The 19947-nt window shown below is 40.5% G+C and overlaps 1 protein-coding gene across 1 annotated transcript in view; it reads right to left on the bottom strand.

Annotated features, from left to right (window-relative positions):
* LOC143280983 (fermitin family homolog 2-like) overlaps positions 1-19947 on the bottom strand; it is a 55440-nt gene that overhangs the window by 33317 nt on the left and 2176 nt on the right. The window contains exon 2 of the mRNA XM_076585833.1: positions 5269-5502. Coding sequence (XP_076441948.1) covers positions 5269-5502 — 234 coding nt within the window. The remainder of the gene's footprint in view (positions 1-5268; positions 5503-19947) is intronic.

Here is a 19947-nt window from a genome sequence, read left to right as displayed (position 1 = left end):
TGTTTCTTCTTTTGAACTCTCCCACTTACACACAGTCCAAGGGCCTCCACAATCTCTTGCTTATCACTGGCAGTATAACAATATCAAAAGCATGAATCCATATCTTCAAAAGTCAACTTTTTAAAAGAAGGACAATGCCTTTTTCAGCCAACACAAAACCCTGCCAAAGCTTCTTCATCTATCTGTTTATGTTTCCTAAATCTTAAATCTCTGTTTCTGTTTCTCTTTTTTTTCTGTATCTTGCTCCAATTAAAGATGTGGTATGACACACATATTAAAACACGTCTGTACACACTTAAACACAGTACTGATGTAGTGTCAACACACACACACACACACACACACACACACACACACACACACACCATACTAGTAATACACAGTGACAAATACAACATGTCGATTTCACTCACACACATTTAGTCATGACACACCCACAATGTGCGCGCACACACACACGCGCGCGCGCGCGCGCACACACACACACACACACACACAAATGTATACACACATACATGTGCACAAACAAAAACACACAAAGTACACAAAGTCATAAACACGCACATACACACAAACAGAACATACACACACAATATGATGATTATGTCCTTGGTGGCCATTAAAAATAGAATAGAATAGAATAGAATAAATCTTTAATACCAAGTGTACTGGGGTCACAAGCAATATTTGGGGGGATAGTACATAAAAAGGTACAAACATAAACTGAAAATAATACACAAACACAAATACTGTAGAATTTAGGATACATACATGTGCAGATCAATACAAGAACTTGTGCACGCTCACACACACTCACACACACACACACACACACACACACACGTTTCAACAGAAGCCGCATATCACATGTGGATGGGGCTGATGACCTATGACAGATGGGGCTGAAATAAACAACTCAAAAGCTTTAGAACCAGAAGGAAACCACTTAAAAGGGGGGGTGGGGGAGTGGAGGGGTGGGGGGGGGACAGAAAAAAAAACAGGGGCCTCACCCACAGATAACAGTCATCTGCCATCCTGTTGATTTTCATCTCCAGCATGGGCAGTGATCACAGCACACCGGGACAAGAGTGGTGATAACATTTGGGTGTAACTGGAGACAGCCAGTACTTATTACAAGTGCCCTGACTGAACAATTATTTGTCCTGCCCTTGTCTCATACACCAGTGCGTCATACCACTCTGACTGCAGCGTCTGTGCCACTACAGAGCAGAGACACACTAAGGGATGCAGGGATCTATGGCGTTTGAATAACAATGACTTTTGTTTTATGTCATGATTTGTAGACACAGTATACGTGTACTGCACTGAGGTAAATAGGACTATTGAGCTGGATGGTGTACTGAGTAAAAAGACTTCGAATAAGTTAGATGTTACCTTTCCTTAGAACATTTATCTCACACACAGTGGCACACACACACACACACCACACACACACACACACACACACACACTGACACACACACTGACACACACAATGACACATGTGCGTGCATGCATGTGCCCATGTGTGCATGCACACACACACACACACACACACACACACAGAGAACTGAAACAGGGTTATTACATTAAATTAATGCATGGTTTCATTTTATTTGATACATGTGAACATTTTTTTCAAAAAATACAAACAATGATATGCTCAGCTTTTCAAACTTTCTGGAAGAAAAACTGATAAATTACATGCTGCTTCTCGCCAACAGGAAAACAATTTTCAAATCTATCCTTTTTTTTTTTTTTATTACAATGTCTCCTGAACAAACTATTAACTGATTCTGATTTCATTCTTGATGGCCTGTGAGAAGGGAAGAGAGTGAAGATTTAATCACAAAATCTACACCGCAAATTGTGACTCACACTGACAAAACAATACCAGGCAGAACCATGTTGGAAGGAAACGACTTAAGGAGAGACAGAGGGGCAGGAGTGTTGAACAAACACTGGACACAGAAATAGCAGATGTCTGAGGGTGGAACTGAAAGTGGAGCATGATGGGTTCTGTCTGGATACTCAAGAGTCAAAGACCCTCGCCCAGAGTGAGGAGACGATAAAATCACTGAGAAACAATGAGAAAGACTAGGAACCCGGAGAAATGCCAGGGAGGATAAACAACAAAAAGACAACAGAATTGCCATGTGTTGGTGTGCATGGGTATATATCACTGTATGCAGTCCATGCACATGCACACTGTGTGGGACAATGCTAAAAAATGTAAGTACTGAGAAGTGATAAAGACAGAGACAGGAACATGGACATGAATCATGAAACAACTGTCTGAAAGCAACAGGCAGACATGAGTCACCAACCAACAGAGAGAGAAAGAGAACAAAAAATGTTCAAAGATCAACAAGAACAACAAAAAAGAAAAGAAATGAAAGCAAGATAGTTTGAAAGTACCTCTGCATGAAAATACACTTCCCCAGGACCAACAGTACTGAGACAGACACTGTGAGACACAGAAGCAAAGAAAGACTGAGCACTGGACGACAGAAACCCAAACCCAAGGAGAGGCAGGGAAACAGTGATTCAGACAGAACAGAGACAATGAGAGAAAGAGAGAGAGAGAAAGAGACAGAGGTAGAGCTCTGTGACACAGAGAGAATCAACAAGCCCAGTGAGGCACCCCCATCAGAAGGCAACCTGTTTCGGCAGGCAGGCCCCCAAATGAAGCCCACATGCTGTGTGCATTGTGGTGGAAAGTGAGCCAGGTAGAGCACTGTGTGTTGTTCTCACAACCTGTTCAGGCTTCCCCACAATAGCCAGACACTAGTGAACTCAAATGGTGTAAGCACAGTTATTACTCACAGGCAGGCCTCACAAAGGTACACTTCTTCTCCTGCCTCTTTTCTTCCCATTGCCACATGTGCTTGGTCATGAGTATGTGTGCGCATGCATGCATGTGTAACGGTGTATGTGTGTGTATATGCATGAGTAGGAAAGTTTTGTCTTGGTCCCATTTTCTGACTGAATATGTCTGTGAATTTCAACAGTGAAATCAATACCTTTTTCTCATAAATGTACACTAGGTCACAACGCAAATGGATACTTGACTTCGACTGGGGAAGGTTAAAAGTGGCGGAAGGAAAGGATTCAGCCCTGCCTTCCTATGCCAAGTCCTTGACACACTCACAGTGAATATGAATTCACAGCACAGACATCCATTAAAGGCTACAGGACCATTAAGGTTCAACACTGTCCCATGACTATAGCAAACTACAGACAGCAGCGAGGGGGGAAAGAAGGGAAGACAGAGAGAGAGAGACAGAGACAGACAGACAGATAGAGAAAGACTCAGAAAGAGAGCTCCTGAAAGAGTCCAACTTCAAGAGAGCTATCTCTCTGGCTCACTGAGACTCAGAGAGAATCAACAAAGGAAGCATGGTCTGCCTCAAAAGCCAACCTGTTGCAGCCGCCCCCATCCTCCCCCCAAAACCAGCCCCACATGTATGCTGTGTGCATTGTGGGGGAAACCTGACCCAAGTACAGAGCTGAATCTGTCTCACAACCTGCTCCTGCTTTGCCACACCACACCGGCAGGGGAATGGTGTAACCACCAGTTATTGAGTACAGGTAGAATGCTGGCAGGATTCTTTCAAATCCTTCCTTTCTTTTGCTTCTTGTTACACATGATAGCTGGTGTGTGTGTGTGTGTGTGTGTGTGTGTGTGTGTAGGGGGAGGGGCAGGTGTGAGTGTGTGTGTGTGTGTGTGTAGGTGTGTGTGTATGAGTGGGTGGGTGGAAGTTTATTGTTAGTATTATTTTCATTTTCTTCTTCTTCTTTTTTCTTGCCATTAATAAATTTTATTCTGTCTGTCTTGAACTAAAAGACCACAACCTGCCACCAGCTACACACTGACCTCCCTCACGGACAATGAGGAATGACAGATTCTGGTCTAAACCCTAATACTGAAAGGAAAAAAAAAGTAATCTGCATTGTATTCTTCTGAGGTAGCACACAGTTCAGAACTAAACAACAACACAATATTCCATTTCAGATGATTACAAAAAAAACATGACAAACAGGCAACACAGGATGAGTGCAAATGTGATAAAAAGATAATGCAGAGCCATTAATTTCATCATGACAGGATTGTTGACAACTTTGAGTTAAATTCAAAGCAAAAACATGCTCTCCAGGGAGACATTTCTTCTGTGTCAAACCACCCAAAGTAAATAATTGCCCACGAAAAAAAAAACATTTTTTTAATTTTAAAAATCAAACACCAAAAAGAAACTTCCCAAAGCTTTTCCATGTGGGTCTTTCACAAAAAACAACAACAACAAAAAGATTCCCAAACTGAAACTGCAACATGTAAGGAAGCAAGCTGGAGGACTGATATCAAAGAAAGATGGCTGAGGCTGTGCAACTCACACTCCAAAGCATCCTTGCATGACATTTAGAATCACATCTTCAATCCCAATGACCTTCAAAGGAAGGACTCTTCACTTTGGCACTGCTGGGAAAGAGATAGGAAAAAGAGAAGTTATCAAAGGAAAAAGAGAAGTTATCTGGTCTCCCACGAACCCAGACACCTTGGCCTTTTGTAACAACCTTTCAGGTCACACTGCAGACGTCGGGTTTTATCGTTTACGATAACTCTTCTGCACTTCCTATCACAGTGTTCTTTGACATTTGATGTTCCTTCTATTGGTTCTAAGTCCTTGGTTGTTGATAGATCGTGAGCTAATTGACTGAAGTAAAAACTTAATGCCAGTGTTACAACAGCATTAGTTTTTATCATTTGGTAAAAACTTTTGACTAAAGTAACTTGTGGTTTTCTAGGGTTTGTTGGGGTTTTTTTAATTAATAATACAATAGTACTGAGTTTGAGAAGTTGCATGAGAAAAGATTCAAATTTGTTCACAATCAATATCAATTTTACTCTTCTGAGTAATGTACTATGTGCTCACTCACTCTTTCTCCCTGTGCTCATGAATTATAAAAATTCTTCTATTCTCACATAAATAATGAACAAAAACAGTTATTTCTATTCCTTAAATAAAAGATACACTAACTCAAACCAGTGGTGCTCAGCTCTTCCTAACAGCAAGCACAAAGGAAAATAAATGTTATGTACAGAAGTAAACAAAGTTTAAGTAAACTAGCTTGAGTTAACTATAAAAAAAACAACAACAGAAACTTGTCAACAACAACAACAAAAAAACCTTCCTCAGTTTCCTTTCTTCCACACTTCCTAAACATTCTCTACCCTCTCTCTCTCACACACAAAATTCTTGGCCTCCTCACCCAGTTCTTTGGCGAGCTGCACGACGGCCGAAAAGCACTTGGTGGAGAAGTCTACCCGCAGGTTGTGCACCTGTAGGTCAGGTAGCTGGACCCGCAGGTTCTTGTGCATGGGGGTGAAGTGGAGGCGGGCATCGGCCTGCACCCCACACTGGTCCAGGGTGGACCGGGGCCGCAGCAGCCACATGTTCTGTTCCGGCCACCACAGGGCATGGTCCGACCAGTCCTGGGCGATGTCTGCAACCACACATACATACACACACACCATTGTTAATCTGATCCCCTGAAAACGGAGTATGGCTGCCTACGTGGCAGGGTAAAATTAAAAACGGTTTTAATATGTAAAACCCATTCATGTGTATACGAGTGAACATGGGAGCTGCAGCCCAAGAACGAAGAAGAAATCTGACGTCTGCAACCAAACACGCACAGGCACACACCATTGTTTATCTGATGTCTTCAACTCCGAACCCCCACCCTCCACACACACACACAAACAGAGGCACATACTAATATCAATCTGATGTCTGCAACCACACACACACACACACACAGAGGCAAACACCGCATTAATCTTTTTTGTCTTCAGAGCTTCACCTCATGGATGAATGATGAGAATCAGAGCTGAGAAATGAGAACTAGCGCTTTAATCAATTTTGTTCAATAATCATGTCTGGCATGACAATCAATATATGGAAAAAGACACACACACACCATACATGCAGGCTCATGAGCGTGAAAGTGCGCACACACAGACACACACACATGTATACACAGTGACACACAGATCACACACACACACACACACACACACACGACTTTATTGTTATAATAACTTATAATATTCTGTACTTGTAATCAAATGGAGACATCTGTCTGTACGTTACATACCACATACACACATCAAAAGTCAGTCAAGCGTACAATTGTCATGTGATGATTTACGTCAACACCAGCAAACTTGTGACATGTTGATTACATACATGTAAAATTCAACAATTCTCTTCTTTACGAAATAAGCACACACTCACTCTTGTGCATATAATCATATGCACAGTAACACACACACACACACACTCAAAACGTGATCAGCAAAATTTAACTATCATTATATACCATGGGAAAAAATCATAAAGTTTACTGTCATTCACATGGAGTTTTAATGTTTATAGTTGAAGCAAGAATACCACCCTGTGTCTGTGAAGTATGGTGTATTTGTGTGTGTGTGTGTGTGAAAAGATGCATTCAAAAGTCAACCCATAAATTTATTCCTTTCCTCTTCTTCTTCAGGATTCCTCTCAATATGGCTTTGCGCAAAGCCATTCATGCAATGCCATATGCCATACACTGGGACTGAAAACATACCTCACAAAATAAACCCACCGGAGCATAACTTCTTTTTTTTTTTATCTCTAAAATCAGGTCAGTGTTTTTTTTATAAAAAAAAAAAAAAGCAACAACAACAATAACAAAATCGAAAGAGTAAAGGGAACAGGCACGCCAGAAAGCAACGTCCGTCCGTGTCAAACCTGACAAATAAGAACCACAATGGCCGTGCCCCTTTTCACCCACCACGGCCCCACCCCCCCACCCCCAGATCAAAGCCAGCGCTGGGGTAACACCACCCCACCCATGGCTAAATGCCAACATTACACCAACAGGCGTGTAACCCAACCCCCTGTGTTACTCTCCTCCACTTGAGAGCAGCAAACCGCCCGCCTGATTCAGACCCAAACGACTGCTTGTGCTGGCACGTGATGTCCGTAACAACGCTCAAACTGGGTCATTGGCGCAAGGCGACAGACACCGGAACGTGCTGGGGGAACAAACTACCAGACAAGCGGGAAAGGGTGCGATGGGTGTGGAGGTTGGGCAGGCCATAAAGCAGTGATGATCTTTTTAAAATGGGTGGGAAGTGATATATATTTGTTTTCTTGACTTTTAAAAGGCGTCAGTCAGTAGATCATAACTAAAACTCTTCATATCTATAGATCTGCACATTCTCGTTATATTATGATTAATATGCAAGAACCTTTTGTTTCTAAAATAAAAATTCATCTTCATACCCCTCCTCCCATGGTGTATTATTACACAGTGTTCATCTCTCTCTTCCACCAGTTGTCTACAGGTGTATTTCACTGAGAGAGAGAGAGACGGACAAAGTGCTGTGTGTGTTACATTTTGTCAATATAAACAATCAGGAATACATCTGGTCCAAGTACAGTGAATCTGTGAATAAGGAATTTGAGATAGATCTACAACACAGATGGTCTGACTGTATCTACCTCCACTGCGGGCATGTCTTTCATATATGATCAATTAAAATATAATTTTAAACAATTTATTCTCCGTCTGGCTGGCTGTTTCCTATAATAATTATATAATCAATAACTCTGATATGTCCATCAGTGTCTGATTTTCTCTTTAGTCTCTCTCAAAATGGTGTGGTCTGTTAGCGGGTACTCCCCTCTACTGAGCTGGACGAACAGTCTTTGTGAAAACATACATTCTCATGCTCAACGAAAGGAAGTCTGACGGCAGGGGGTGGAACGGGGAAAAGCGAAAAGAAAGAAAGATGTCAGTGTGCCGCCACTTTGTCTTCCACTGTCCTGTGTGTGACTACCGGTAAGCCAGCCCAAGCCCCGAGACCCACCATCAGCACATAGCGTTCCGCATGACTTGCCCTTCCTTCATCCTTGGTCACTCCCTGCTTTAGTCACAGTCACAGACTCTGATTGAATGCAAGGGGGACAAGGTACAGGGGCAAACCTGTTGGAGTTGTCTCTGATTAGTGATACCGCAGCTCTCTTCTTTGCTGCTGCTTGTCCACTGCCTTTAAGTCGAACTAGTTTTCAGCAACAGATGAGATTTGCACTGCTGCACATCTTATATGATCAACCAAAACAAAGGTTTGGAAATAAGAAAAATACTTAAACCGGTTTTGAAGCAAAATTCATTGTATGTATGCATACAATGGACAAAATAATTGTCAACATTTATTGAGCATATCAATTTAATTCACTGCAGTGGGTGTTGTAGTTCAACAAGAGATCAGATCTTGAGGACCATATCAACATAGGATTCTATCCATTCCAATATTTTTAGAAAACCAGAGACTGAAACTAGTGAAAGTGAATTACTGGCTATATGAACATCGGTCTTTAATCAAATCCACTGCAAATGAACATGAACTTTGGCTGATAAAATTGTGTCCATATTTCCTTCTGGCTTTGAGTTAGATTTAGTCCTGGTATATCAACATGAAAATGTTGCCTGTCATCAAAAGAAGACACAAATTGTATGGTGGGACTGGGTGACTGGGGAGGGGAGGCAGAGGTGGTCAGTAAGTCATCAGAGGAAGAACAGGTCAGCTACTCATCAGAGTATACATCCATGTATACTGTGACATGCAAGAATGACAGCTCTTTGTAGACGATAGATCTATTCAACTTTACAAATGTACATTGCTATAAATTTATCACAGTGTGGCAGGTTGAATGGTCCAAGGTATACATATGGTTGTGTCTATCCTGAGGACAGCTGATTTAACTTCAACATGAGTAAAAACTAAAATCATGTTGAAAATGACTGTGCAGCTGCTGATACATTTATTGCATGTATCATTGTTGTTCTTTTTTAATGAGAGAGAAAAGGCAGAGACAGAGAGAGAGAGAAATAGACAGATCCTGAGATGGACAGATAGATAGTCATAGACTGACAGAGCTTGACAGACAGGTAGACAGCCTGACAGATAGATCTATACATAAGTATTATAATATTATTATACTCCATTTGTGCAATGTATTCACGATCATGACAAATTGTTCAAAACTTATCTTCCAAAGTTCTCACAAAAGTTGTTTTTAACTATGTTTCCAGCAAGGTTTACAGCAGTCCCATCAACTTCAGAAAAATTTATAAGATTAAGTTCAACAATTCATGCCATTCCAACCTTTCTTTTTTAACAAAAATTATTGACACTTAAGACTTAAGCGTCAGGAATTTGGGTCACAACGAAAAGGTTAGAATGTGATGAATTGTTGGACTAACCAGTATGACACACATTGTTTAAATTTTATGGTCATTTCTTTGCACAATGAATTTGACCAATCCGTCAGTTCTGTGCCATTGACAGCTCCCTTCCACCTCTTTTTTCTTCTTCTTTCAGTTCTTTTAAGTAAATAATCACCTCAGCTGTTGGGATGGAGTGCCTGCCAAGCTGCTGTACCTCCTTACCTCCAGTGTGAGTTTGACAAGAGTAAAGATGCAAGCCAAGTGGACCTGTGCCAGATTGCAACATTCTCTGTGTGTGTGTGTGTGTGTGTGTGTGTGTGTGTGTGTGTGTTACTGTTAACCTCAGTGAACAAACTTCGCAAACACTCAAAGTTTCACATAAGCACAAACACACATAATGTACATTATATGTGTGTGTAACATGTGTGCACACATGTATACACACTCCATCTATCTAAAACATAATTATTCTAATTCTCATGAATATGTAAATATTATCATTCAACAAGTTGTTGTTGTTGTTTTGGGTTTGTTTGTTTGTTGTTGTTGTTGTTTGTGGGGGAGGGAGTGGCAGAGACAAGAGTGTAACTGAAGACCAAATGAAAGAAAAACAAAGTTGCAATCAAGACATTCCTTAGAGTTTCTGTTGTCTTAGCTCCATACTCCAATTATTTAAGTATAGTATTCCTTCTAACCTCTATCAGTATTTTCTCATTCCCCTTCTCCCATGTTTCCCAGCTTATTTCTAAAATTCATCTATCTTTTAGTTTTATCTCTGGTAAAGTATCATGAATTCCAGAGAGAATGCTAGACCTAAAATCTGCATTTATTTAAATCACCACAAAATTAAGATGTAACACTATACTAACACTATACTATTTTCCCTGTTTCATGGAAGATATAATTAAACTTATTTAAAGGAAGAAAAGAATAAAGTGTGTAGTCAATGCTCCAAAATTGTAAAATATATAGATCTATCAACTGCCTTCGAAAAATGTATACTATCACTAAATTTCAGACAAAAAGTGGGTTTGATGTTTGGAACCAAATAGTTTCTCATCTGAATCTTCTTTTTCTGTAATCATGGGCTGCAGTTCTAATTTCTATATAAAAATCAAAAGTAATCTCTAATTTTTTATAAAGTGGCATCGTCTGTTCACTACTGGGGGGGGGGGGGGGGGGTATTTTCTGGGCAGAATGAACTTGCACATCAAGTGTACTCTATTATTATTATTATTATTACTACTACTACTACTACTTTTTTTATATCATAATTATTATTTATTTATTTATTTATGTATGCTTATAGCTGATTTCATCAAGTTTTTACGCCTTATACATATTATTAGTAGTGGTAGTAGTTTTTTTTATGTATTTATCTATTATTTATTCACCCTTTTTTTCTTTTTTTTCTTCTCAAGGCCTGACTAAGCGCGTTGGGTTACGCAGCTGCTCAGGCATCTGCTTGGCAGATGTGGTGTAGCGTATATGGATTTGTCGGAACGCAGTGACTCCTCCTTGAGCTACTGAAACTGAAACTATTAATGAGTGAACTTTTGATCTCCCCATTGAATTCAAACTACATAAACTCAGGAACGAGGACTGTCCCATTTATTGATCTTCAACGAGGGCTGTCCCATTTATTCAATTATCGATCCTGTAAACAACGGTCTTTACTGAACTGAAAAGGAGAGGGCATACAGATACACTGAGGGTGATTCATCACTGTGTGACTGTAAGTACATATGTGTATGCATGTATACATGTGCATGCATGCGCACATGTGTGCGTATGTGTATACTTTTATGTGTGTGTGATGCGATGCCTACCAGTTTCACAAACTTCTATTGTTTTGCCAACCTCACCTGGTCAGTCCCCTTCTTCCTCTTCCTTACCTACCCTTTTCCTTACCTACCCTTGCAAAGTGACACCTCCAAACATTTATTTTGCTACACCTGTGCAACCAGACACAACGACCTTTTCAAGTACAAGGTCACCTACATGTAAAAGACCAGAAGGACTGCGTGTCGGGCCTCACACACACGCACACTGTACAACACGCACACTAGACACACACACACACACACACACACACACTGTTTTAACTTCAAATTACATGCAAATTCTCTTTGAATTTGTATAAGCCTTTTGTGCAGACCTTCTGAACTTTTGCCAACATAAAACCACTGAGTTTGTAATTAAAAGAGGTAAGCTTTGCAACTGGATTTTATTTATTCAATTATTGTGCAGAAAAAGTCAGGTGCAGTCTTTTTTACTCTTCAATATTTGTTTAGTTTCTGTACAAGGCCTCATTTGGATGGGCATTATTTATTTACCTTACACATGGTTCACATACACATACACAAACACATGGTTTCACATACACATGAATACACACACGAGCGCGCGCACATGCACGCATGCACACACACACACACACACACACAGTGGAGTAAGTATGCATGACTGACACCCAGTGAAAGACAGACCAAGAGAGAGACAGAAAGGAGGAGAATTTAACCCCTCTTAGTCTTATGCCTTGGGCCGGGAAACCGATCACATACAGATCTCTCAATCTCAGTATCTGCAACATGTTCAGACATTCATATCAAATTTCCTTCACACCTTCTGCCTTATTCATACACAGTGTATGGCACTTTCATTCCCAAACAAGAACCAACACCCCACACCTCTCTGTGTTATAACTATGATAATAAATGTATTCACAGAATGCTCGAAAGGGGTCCCAATAGTGAGCAATTCTGTACCTTGTGGAAGACAGATATTCAGCCAGTCTGTTTACTCGGGTTGTTTAGTTTGGTTTATTGTTGTTGTTTTGTGGGGAGGAAGGAGGGTGGTGGTGGGTATTTTGAAGAAACGTCTGGTAATTATAACTAAAACAAAGGTGGGGAAGGGTAGGTGGGGATGTAGCATGGATGGTAAGCCATAATTTACAATTGACACTTTTTCATCATGGCCAAGAAATAAACTACAACTGGACAAGTCTGCAAGGTTACGAGTGATGTGCACTGAAAAGTTCTGTGAAAGTACGTCATCCTCCAACTGCCACTCAAGTCTAAACCTCCTCCTGTGCATGGCTGACATGTGAGACGAACGCCAAGTAGGAGTGACTGCTGTTGAATCATTCTGCATGTTTTCACCCTGTAAACCACAGGAAATGAAATTTCTCTAACTCTAATAACATCTAATCTGTAACACAACACGAGAAAAACAAGGTGTTCCAAAACACATTCTTAGTTTGCACAAAATTAGTGTTCTACCCTGCCATTACCTCACAAAACTCCCAGACATTTCTCCTGCCAACCACTCACTCTCAAATGACATTCTCCTTTTCCAATATCAACCATGAACAGAATGGGACTGAGGTGTACCAGCAGTAACCAAAACCTGGCATATTCTGAAGACCTTTTCAAAATGCACTCTACTTGTTTTACCTCATTAATGCTAATGCCAGCCTTCATACACACAAACACATACTGAACTGTACACAAAATGACATCACACACACACACACACACACACACACACACATTGTATACATATACACACACACATTGTACACATACACACACACACACACACACACTGTACACACACACACACACACACACACACACACACACATTGTACACATGCACACATTCTCTCTCTCTCTCTCTCTCTCTCTCACACACACACACAGTACCTGAGTTACGCTCAGGCGTGCATGCACACACACACACACACACACACACACACACACACACAAACTCTCTCTCTCTCTCCCTCTCCTTCCCCCCCCATCCTTCCCCTTCCAGAGCTCTAGTGGTAAGTGAGAACCACTGTCTCAGATGAAAAGCTTCCAGATTCCTGGAAGGGGGTCAAAAAGATCATTTTTCACCTTCCTCACTTTTGCTGTATCGGCAAATCGCTTTTCGACCACTGCCACTGGGGCTCAACCACCAGCCAGAAAACATTCCTCTGTGGAGTATGGTAATATCCAAGGCTTACACATGTATATACATTTTTATCTATGTGAGTTAAGTGATGGCCATTTAATGATAGTACCTCTTTCCCTTACATCATTATTTTTCAGTTTTCTTAGAAAAATGAACAGGTGAACATTGTGTAGTGTATACTGTATACAATGGTTAATTCACATTGAACATTATGTTTTTTGCTTTTTCACCCACTTGATAAAAAAAAGTTGATTCTGTAATTTGCAAACCAACTACATCGTAATGATTGTCACTGTTATATTCTTGAAAAAATCATCTAAAATCAAAATTAGCAAACCAGTCAATAATTTTTGTGACAAAGACTTTCCGGAGATAAAGAACAAAGCAAAATGAAAGCAGATGCTGCTATGTCAAATGAGGACAACTAGTACTAGTACAGTGATAGCAGTAACTGGTAAAAAGCAGCAGATAAGCAAAGTGGTAAACTTTCTTAGTAAATCAATGTAGTAATACTAATAGCAGTAACATTTCAACTTACTTTTGTTAGCTTCATAAATTTATTGTGAGGGTACCTCATAACTCAGTAAAATGCTGATCCAAGTCACCAATGAAAATTATTGATGAACTCTTTCAAATTACATTCATTAAAAAGAAAAAGAAGAGAGAAAAAAAGAGCTATGACAACTACGAAAAACTACTTCCTTGTCATGTCTGTAATCCTGTGGTAATCCCAGGGCCACAATCCACAATAACAATGACAATCTTCACTTCTTCTGCACCTTCGGTTTCATTTCACACCTTATAATATTACATACAGTTCTATATCCAAACATGTCAACTTGTCAAAGAAAATGACTATGCTTTAATTATCAATGTCATGATATTGTCAAAGAAATTGACTATAAAAGTATATATAACTCAAAATTCACTTTTCAAAAACAATTCACACACACACACACACACACACCAAATAGCGGTAAGTCTGTGCTTCTGGAATCACCCCATTCTAGTTCGATCTTTACTTCCCATCCCGCTCCCTCCTCACACACTACACCACCTCCTCCCGGCCCCTCCATCCCCTACACCTCCTCCACCCCGACCCCTCCATCCCCTACACCTCCTCCACCTCCGGCCCCTCCATCCCCTACACCTCCTCCACCCCCGGCGCGCACCTCACGCCACAGAACGGAACGAAGCAAACGCCTGTAATAACAAGACAGGTCTGAGAGGCTTGGCACCGAGCCAGAAAGTTCTCCCCGCCATCGACACTAGCGTCTGCGCCTCTCCCCTCATCTTCTTCCGCCCTCCCTCTCTCCACACTCGCCCTCCCCCCACATCCCCATCTCTCCAGTCCTCCTTCCCGGCCCTTCTCCCCCTCCCGCACCGGAATCAGGATTTTGACCTTTCTGTGTGGCCAGTGCTTGTGTACGTGCGAATGCCTCAACGCTGCAGCTAATAAATAAATGAGTAATATCATAAGATGATAAGTATTACTACTGATTTAATGTTGATTCAAAATATATCTTCTCTTTTTTTCTTCTTCTTCTTCTTTGTGAGAAAAAAAACAACAGTTTAACAATAAATGCTGCGCTGGCACGCGCAAAAGGACATCCCACAAAATCGTCTAAAACTATTATTTTGACACTGGGACCCAATCTGACAAACCAGGTCTTCGATGGTCTTTATTTTTGAAACAACAGGTTTTCAATCATTAACACACGCTCTCCCTTTCTCTCACCATATAAGTAAAAGCACGGTCCAGACACTGCCACGAAAACACTCTCTCTCTCTCTCTCTCTCTCTCTCTCAAGTCTTACAAATCCTGTCCAAGATCCCCCCCTGTTCCCCCCAACGTAATCAAAACAGTAAAACACTGAGCCCGGCCCATCGATTTATCCAGCCAGCCATTTGCTGCCAGCGGTCTACAATACTTGAATGACTCCGGTAAGAAACCACCCTGTGGCCGCCGAGCGTGATTGAGCAATGACAAACAAACTTTTCCTTACAGTATTACAGCCCTCCAGGACTTCGCGTTTCGTGTAACGTAAGTGCTCCGTTCTTTGTATGACTTTGACGTGTGGGCACTGAGTCGGGAGGTGGGGGAAGAGGGGAAGGGGGAGGGGCTGTTCCGGCAAAACACACCTCTTTAGGTGAAACCCGTTCACGGTATTAACTGATTTGTAACAAGCCCTGACACAACAGGAAGTCATGACACACCCCTACCCTTTCATTCATATGCACGCGCGAGCACAAACACATTCAAGTACACAATACGCACAATTTAATAATGGAGATGTGTGTGCGTGCGCGCGCGCGCGCGCGCGTGTGTGTGTGTGTGCGCGCGCGCGTGCTAAGTTGATCTAAACAATAAATAAAATTTTCCTGTGTGATAATGACATAATAAGAATATATTACAGCTAACTGAAACTTCTAAGCTGTGTACATGACATCAGGTCTTGAAAGTGACCACTCTCTTTGGTGAGCTAAAACCTATGGGGCTGGAGGGTATGTGTGTCGAATTTAACACTCATAAAGTCAAATTATATGTATATGACTGAGCACAGTGTTCAAGTGGTTGACACTGACCCACTTTTCCCATGACAAGATTCCATTTGATATCTGATCTGCTAATACTTTCAGGAAAGATTTTTTTTTAATCAAATAAAAGAGGAATACTGGCCAAACTAGCATTCAGCAAGAATAACTACTGATAATAGCAGCACAAAATATTCTGACCAAACAACCCCACATTTTGCAAGATTGTTAATAAGGTGATACATAGGGAATGGCTGAACTTGAAGAGAAGTACATGTATGTATGTATGTATGTATGTATGTGTATATATATATATATACAGAAAGCTGAAAATAACTGCTGATTCTAACTCCTATGTCTGCATGTCTGGCAGGTTGTTCATAAATGAATTATGTTCTGCAGCATATTCAGCTGTCAGCATCAGCACATGACCCACCGTCCCCCCCCCCCCCAACCCCCCTCCCCCCCCCCCCACATACACACATACATAATGCATACATGTAATATAATAAATACACTGACATATACATACATGGCCATGCGCACAATGATAAAAAATGCATATATATATTCACCGTGTAATCTGCAAGTCTGCATGACATGCAGATGATTAGCACCCAAATGCACCTCTCAGTGGACTCTACCTATGTACATGATATAGGCAGCCTGTTGTGCAAATGGCAGTAAAGAGCTTCGAGTCTGGGATCTTACTGAAGATAGGTACTACATGTATACTACTACTACTACTGAGTACTACAGTACTAGTATTACTAATAATAATAGTGTGTGAATCAATAAAATACACCTTATTGTGTGTGTGTGTGTGTGTGTGTGTGTGTGTGTGTGTGTGTCTGTGTGTGTGTGTGACCACTGTATGGTCTCTCCACAAATGTACAAACATGCATAGCACACATAACATTAATATTATTATAAACAAACCAAAAATTCAGTATCACACACACACACTCACACACACACACACACACTCACACAGACTGACAGAGACTGACAGAGAATGCACACTGAGTACACAAACTGCTTGTGATGATTGAAAGACATGACTACTCTCTCTCTCTCTCTCTGTCTGTCTGTCTGTCTGTCTCTCCGTCAGTGTCTCTTGTCTGTTGTACTTACTCCAGACTGGTGAACATTAGGAGTTGGGACTGAGATAAGAATAAGATACATACATACATGTACTCTCTCTCCACCTATCTCTCTGTCAGTATCTGAAGCCAGTCATGCCCATTTCAGATCAGTGTGACTGAGAATGAACTGGGGTAACCCTCTCTCTGTCTGTCTGTCTGTCTGTCTGTCTGTCTCTCTCTCTCTCTTCTCCCACCACCCAACCCCTCCCTTCAGCCAGAATAATTACTTCAAACAGGAAAAGGGGAGTATGGAAGTGGAATGGAATGGGAAAAGCAGGAAGGGCAAGAAACAATTTCTGTTTTATGATGCCATACAATACACATAAAGGAAGCAGCCCTGCCATGGGGCAATCCCTGACTGCAGTGTGAATGGGCAGAAGGGCAGTCGCCTGTTAGGCAGTGGTCCAAACCAATCCCATGCAGATTGCATCACCAAGGCTGGGCTGGCCTGGAGTTCAATCTTAGTTGGAATGCCTACATTACAATGACATCAGTGGTCATCCACCATATGTCTTAACTCCTACTAGCCCTAGGTCAGCTTGCTTGTTACTGGACTGTTGGGCATAGAATATGATGAATAGTCTTTTTCTGTGATGGGAAGTCTTAAGTTTCTTTTAGTTTTAAAATTTAATACTGTTCCTTTGGAATGTACATAATTATCTTTGTTTTCCCTGAGAACAAGTGCTATACAACCGAGAGGAGTGTGTAGGTATCCTGCCTCTGTGAGCAGGTGTGTGTGTGGGAGGGAGATTGGAGAGTGGTCTGGGGGAGAGGAATGCTTGTATGATGAGGAACAGAGGGGGAAAGGAGGTGATTCACACTGGTCACACTGATCACTCCTCATCTTCAAGTTTTACACTGGCTACCTGCAGAATTTAGGATAAAATACAAAATTGCAGAGCTGTGTCTTCCATTTCTTTCACCCTTATGCTCCAGTCTATAAGAACTCTTTTCTCTTATGTAGATCTATGCATGTATGCTACCTTAACACTATTCTACAGCACAATACTGGTCAATAAAATATATTTTGTGTGAAAATGTGTTTTAATTCTTTGTTCTAGTCTTACTGTACATGTTCCTCCTTTTCATCAGCTCTAGACCATTTTAAATAATGCCTCATTTTACTCATGTCTAAAAACCTATTTTTTTAAAACTAATGTTTCTAATGCAAATAAGTGTTGACCTGTTAACACCACATGGAGTGACGGGTATCTGAGGTGGTGTGTTTGAGTGTGTTTGTTTGTTTGTTTGTGTGTGTGTGTGTGTGTGTGTGTGTGTGTGTGTGTGTGTGTGTGTGTGTGTGAGTGTGTGCTCATGTAAATTATTGCTATGAACTTGAAGTATGAAATAATGCTATGACTGTATGAGCATGAATTCCATCAACTGGTAGTGGTATCAGGTATGTCACAATGGGTGCTTGTACTCTTCTCTCTCTCTCTCTCTCTCTCTCTCTCTCTCTCACACACACACACACACACACACACACACACACACACACACACACACAGAAGAAGGTAAGAAAAAAAAACCCAACATAATTCAACTAAGAAAGACAGGAACTGATGAAGATAATGAAGTCTGTGAGAATAATACTGGGCCACACAGTGAGGCTTAAATTCACTCCTGGCTCATGTGCTGCCTCATCTGTCTAAAGTTAGATCAAGTAAAATTTAAATGGAAACAGGAAAGAAACACATTTAAACCCTCACCCCACCTTCCCATTATTTCTATTTTCTTTTTAAAGTATGTTTGTTATGTCACTTATTAACACAAACAGGTGTTTACCTGGGCTTTTTTGTTTGTTTGTTTTTTTTGGTGTGTGTGTGTGTGTGTGTTTACCTGTACTTGTTTTCAATCGCAATTTAACTGGGTTTTTTTTTTAAATTAAATACATGGAACACAACAGCAACAACTATCACCATCATTTATTAATACAATACATAAATAAAGTAGATCAGTAATGTAAAATTATAAGTTACTTGAAGTTAAACAATAAAACTATACTACTGTTGTTGCTTAAAACTGCCACATGTCTAGTCCTGAACTATGAAGACAGAAAAGCATCTGAAATTTCCTGCAACTCAGCAGACTCAGTCCATCAATAAATTGTGCCAGCAGTCCAGAAGGTGGATCAATAGTGATACACTTGTCAGCCATCTTTTGGTGTACCCAGACAAAGATAGATCTATCTGCAACTTTTTTATTTATCAAAAATGATGAATAAATAAATTGTGAGTTTAAAAGATAGATTATCATAAAAAAAATGAATAAATAAATTGTGAATTTAAAGATAGATTATTACCTTGGCCTATATAATCTGGAGAGCTCACCAAATCCCACTGATAAGGGCATAAAAAATATGTACTGTGTCCACATTAGAACATTCAACAGTCTGTGTGTGTCTTTGTGTGCATGTGTGTTTAAGTTTGTTGATGTCTTTGTTATTTTTTGTGTGTGTGTGTGTGTGTGTGTGTGTAAATTTCAGAGCATTATGCCATAAATGACCTAAACATACACATGTATACATTTTGATTTATGGAAACTGTCTGATGTCAGAAATGGTGTAATACAATCTTTTTCAAATCAAACAAAAGAAACTATAAAACAAAGAAAGAAGCTTACATCAGAGTAATATAGACAGTAAGTCACATATATTTCATCTATGGGACGAATCAGAACTAGACAGTAAGTCACATATATTTTATCTATGGGACGAATCAGAACTGATTCAGTTATTAAGTTGACTAATTCTGAGTCAGTGACTGAGTGAACTAGTTAATCATGTGAGAAGTGAATGAGTGAATGAGTGTGTGTGTGTGTGTGCATGTGTGTGTGTGTGTGTGTGTGTGTGTGTGTGTGTGTGTGTGTGTGTGTGAGTGTGTTTGAGAAAGAGAGAGTGTGTACACACACACACACACATATATATATATATATATATATATATATATATATATATATATCATATATATATGTATACATGTATGTGTCAATGTGTGTGATGGTCAGCACTACACATACATAGGAGCAAA

The sequence above is a fragment of the Babylonia areolata genome, chromosome 4, assembly GCF_041734735.1.
Source record: "Babylonia areolata isolate BAREFJ2019XMU chromosome 4, ASM4173473v1, whole genome shotgun sequence".
Classification (NCBI taxonomy): Eukaryota; Metazoa; Mollusca; class Gastropoda; order Neogastropoda; family Buccinidae; genus Babylonia; species Babylonia areolata.
Note: the sequence above shows the minus strand (reverse complement) of the source record. Positions and strands in the feature narration are given on the sequence as shown.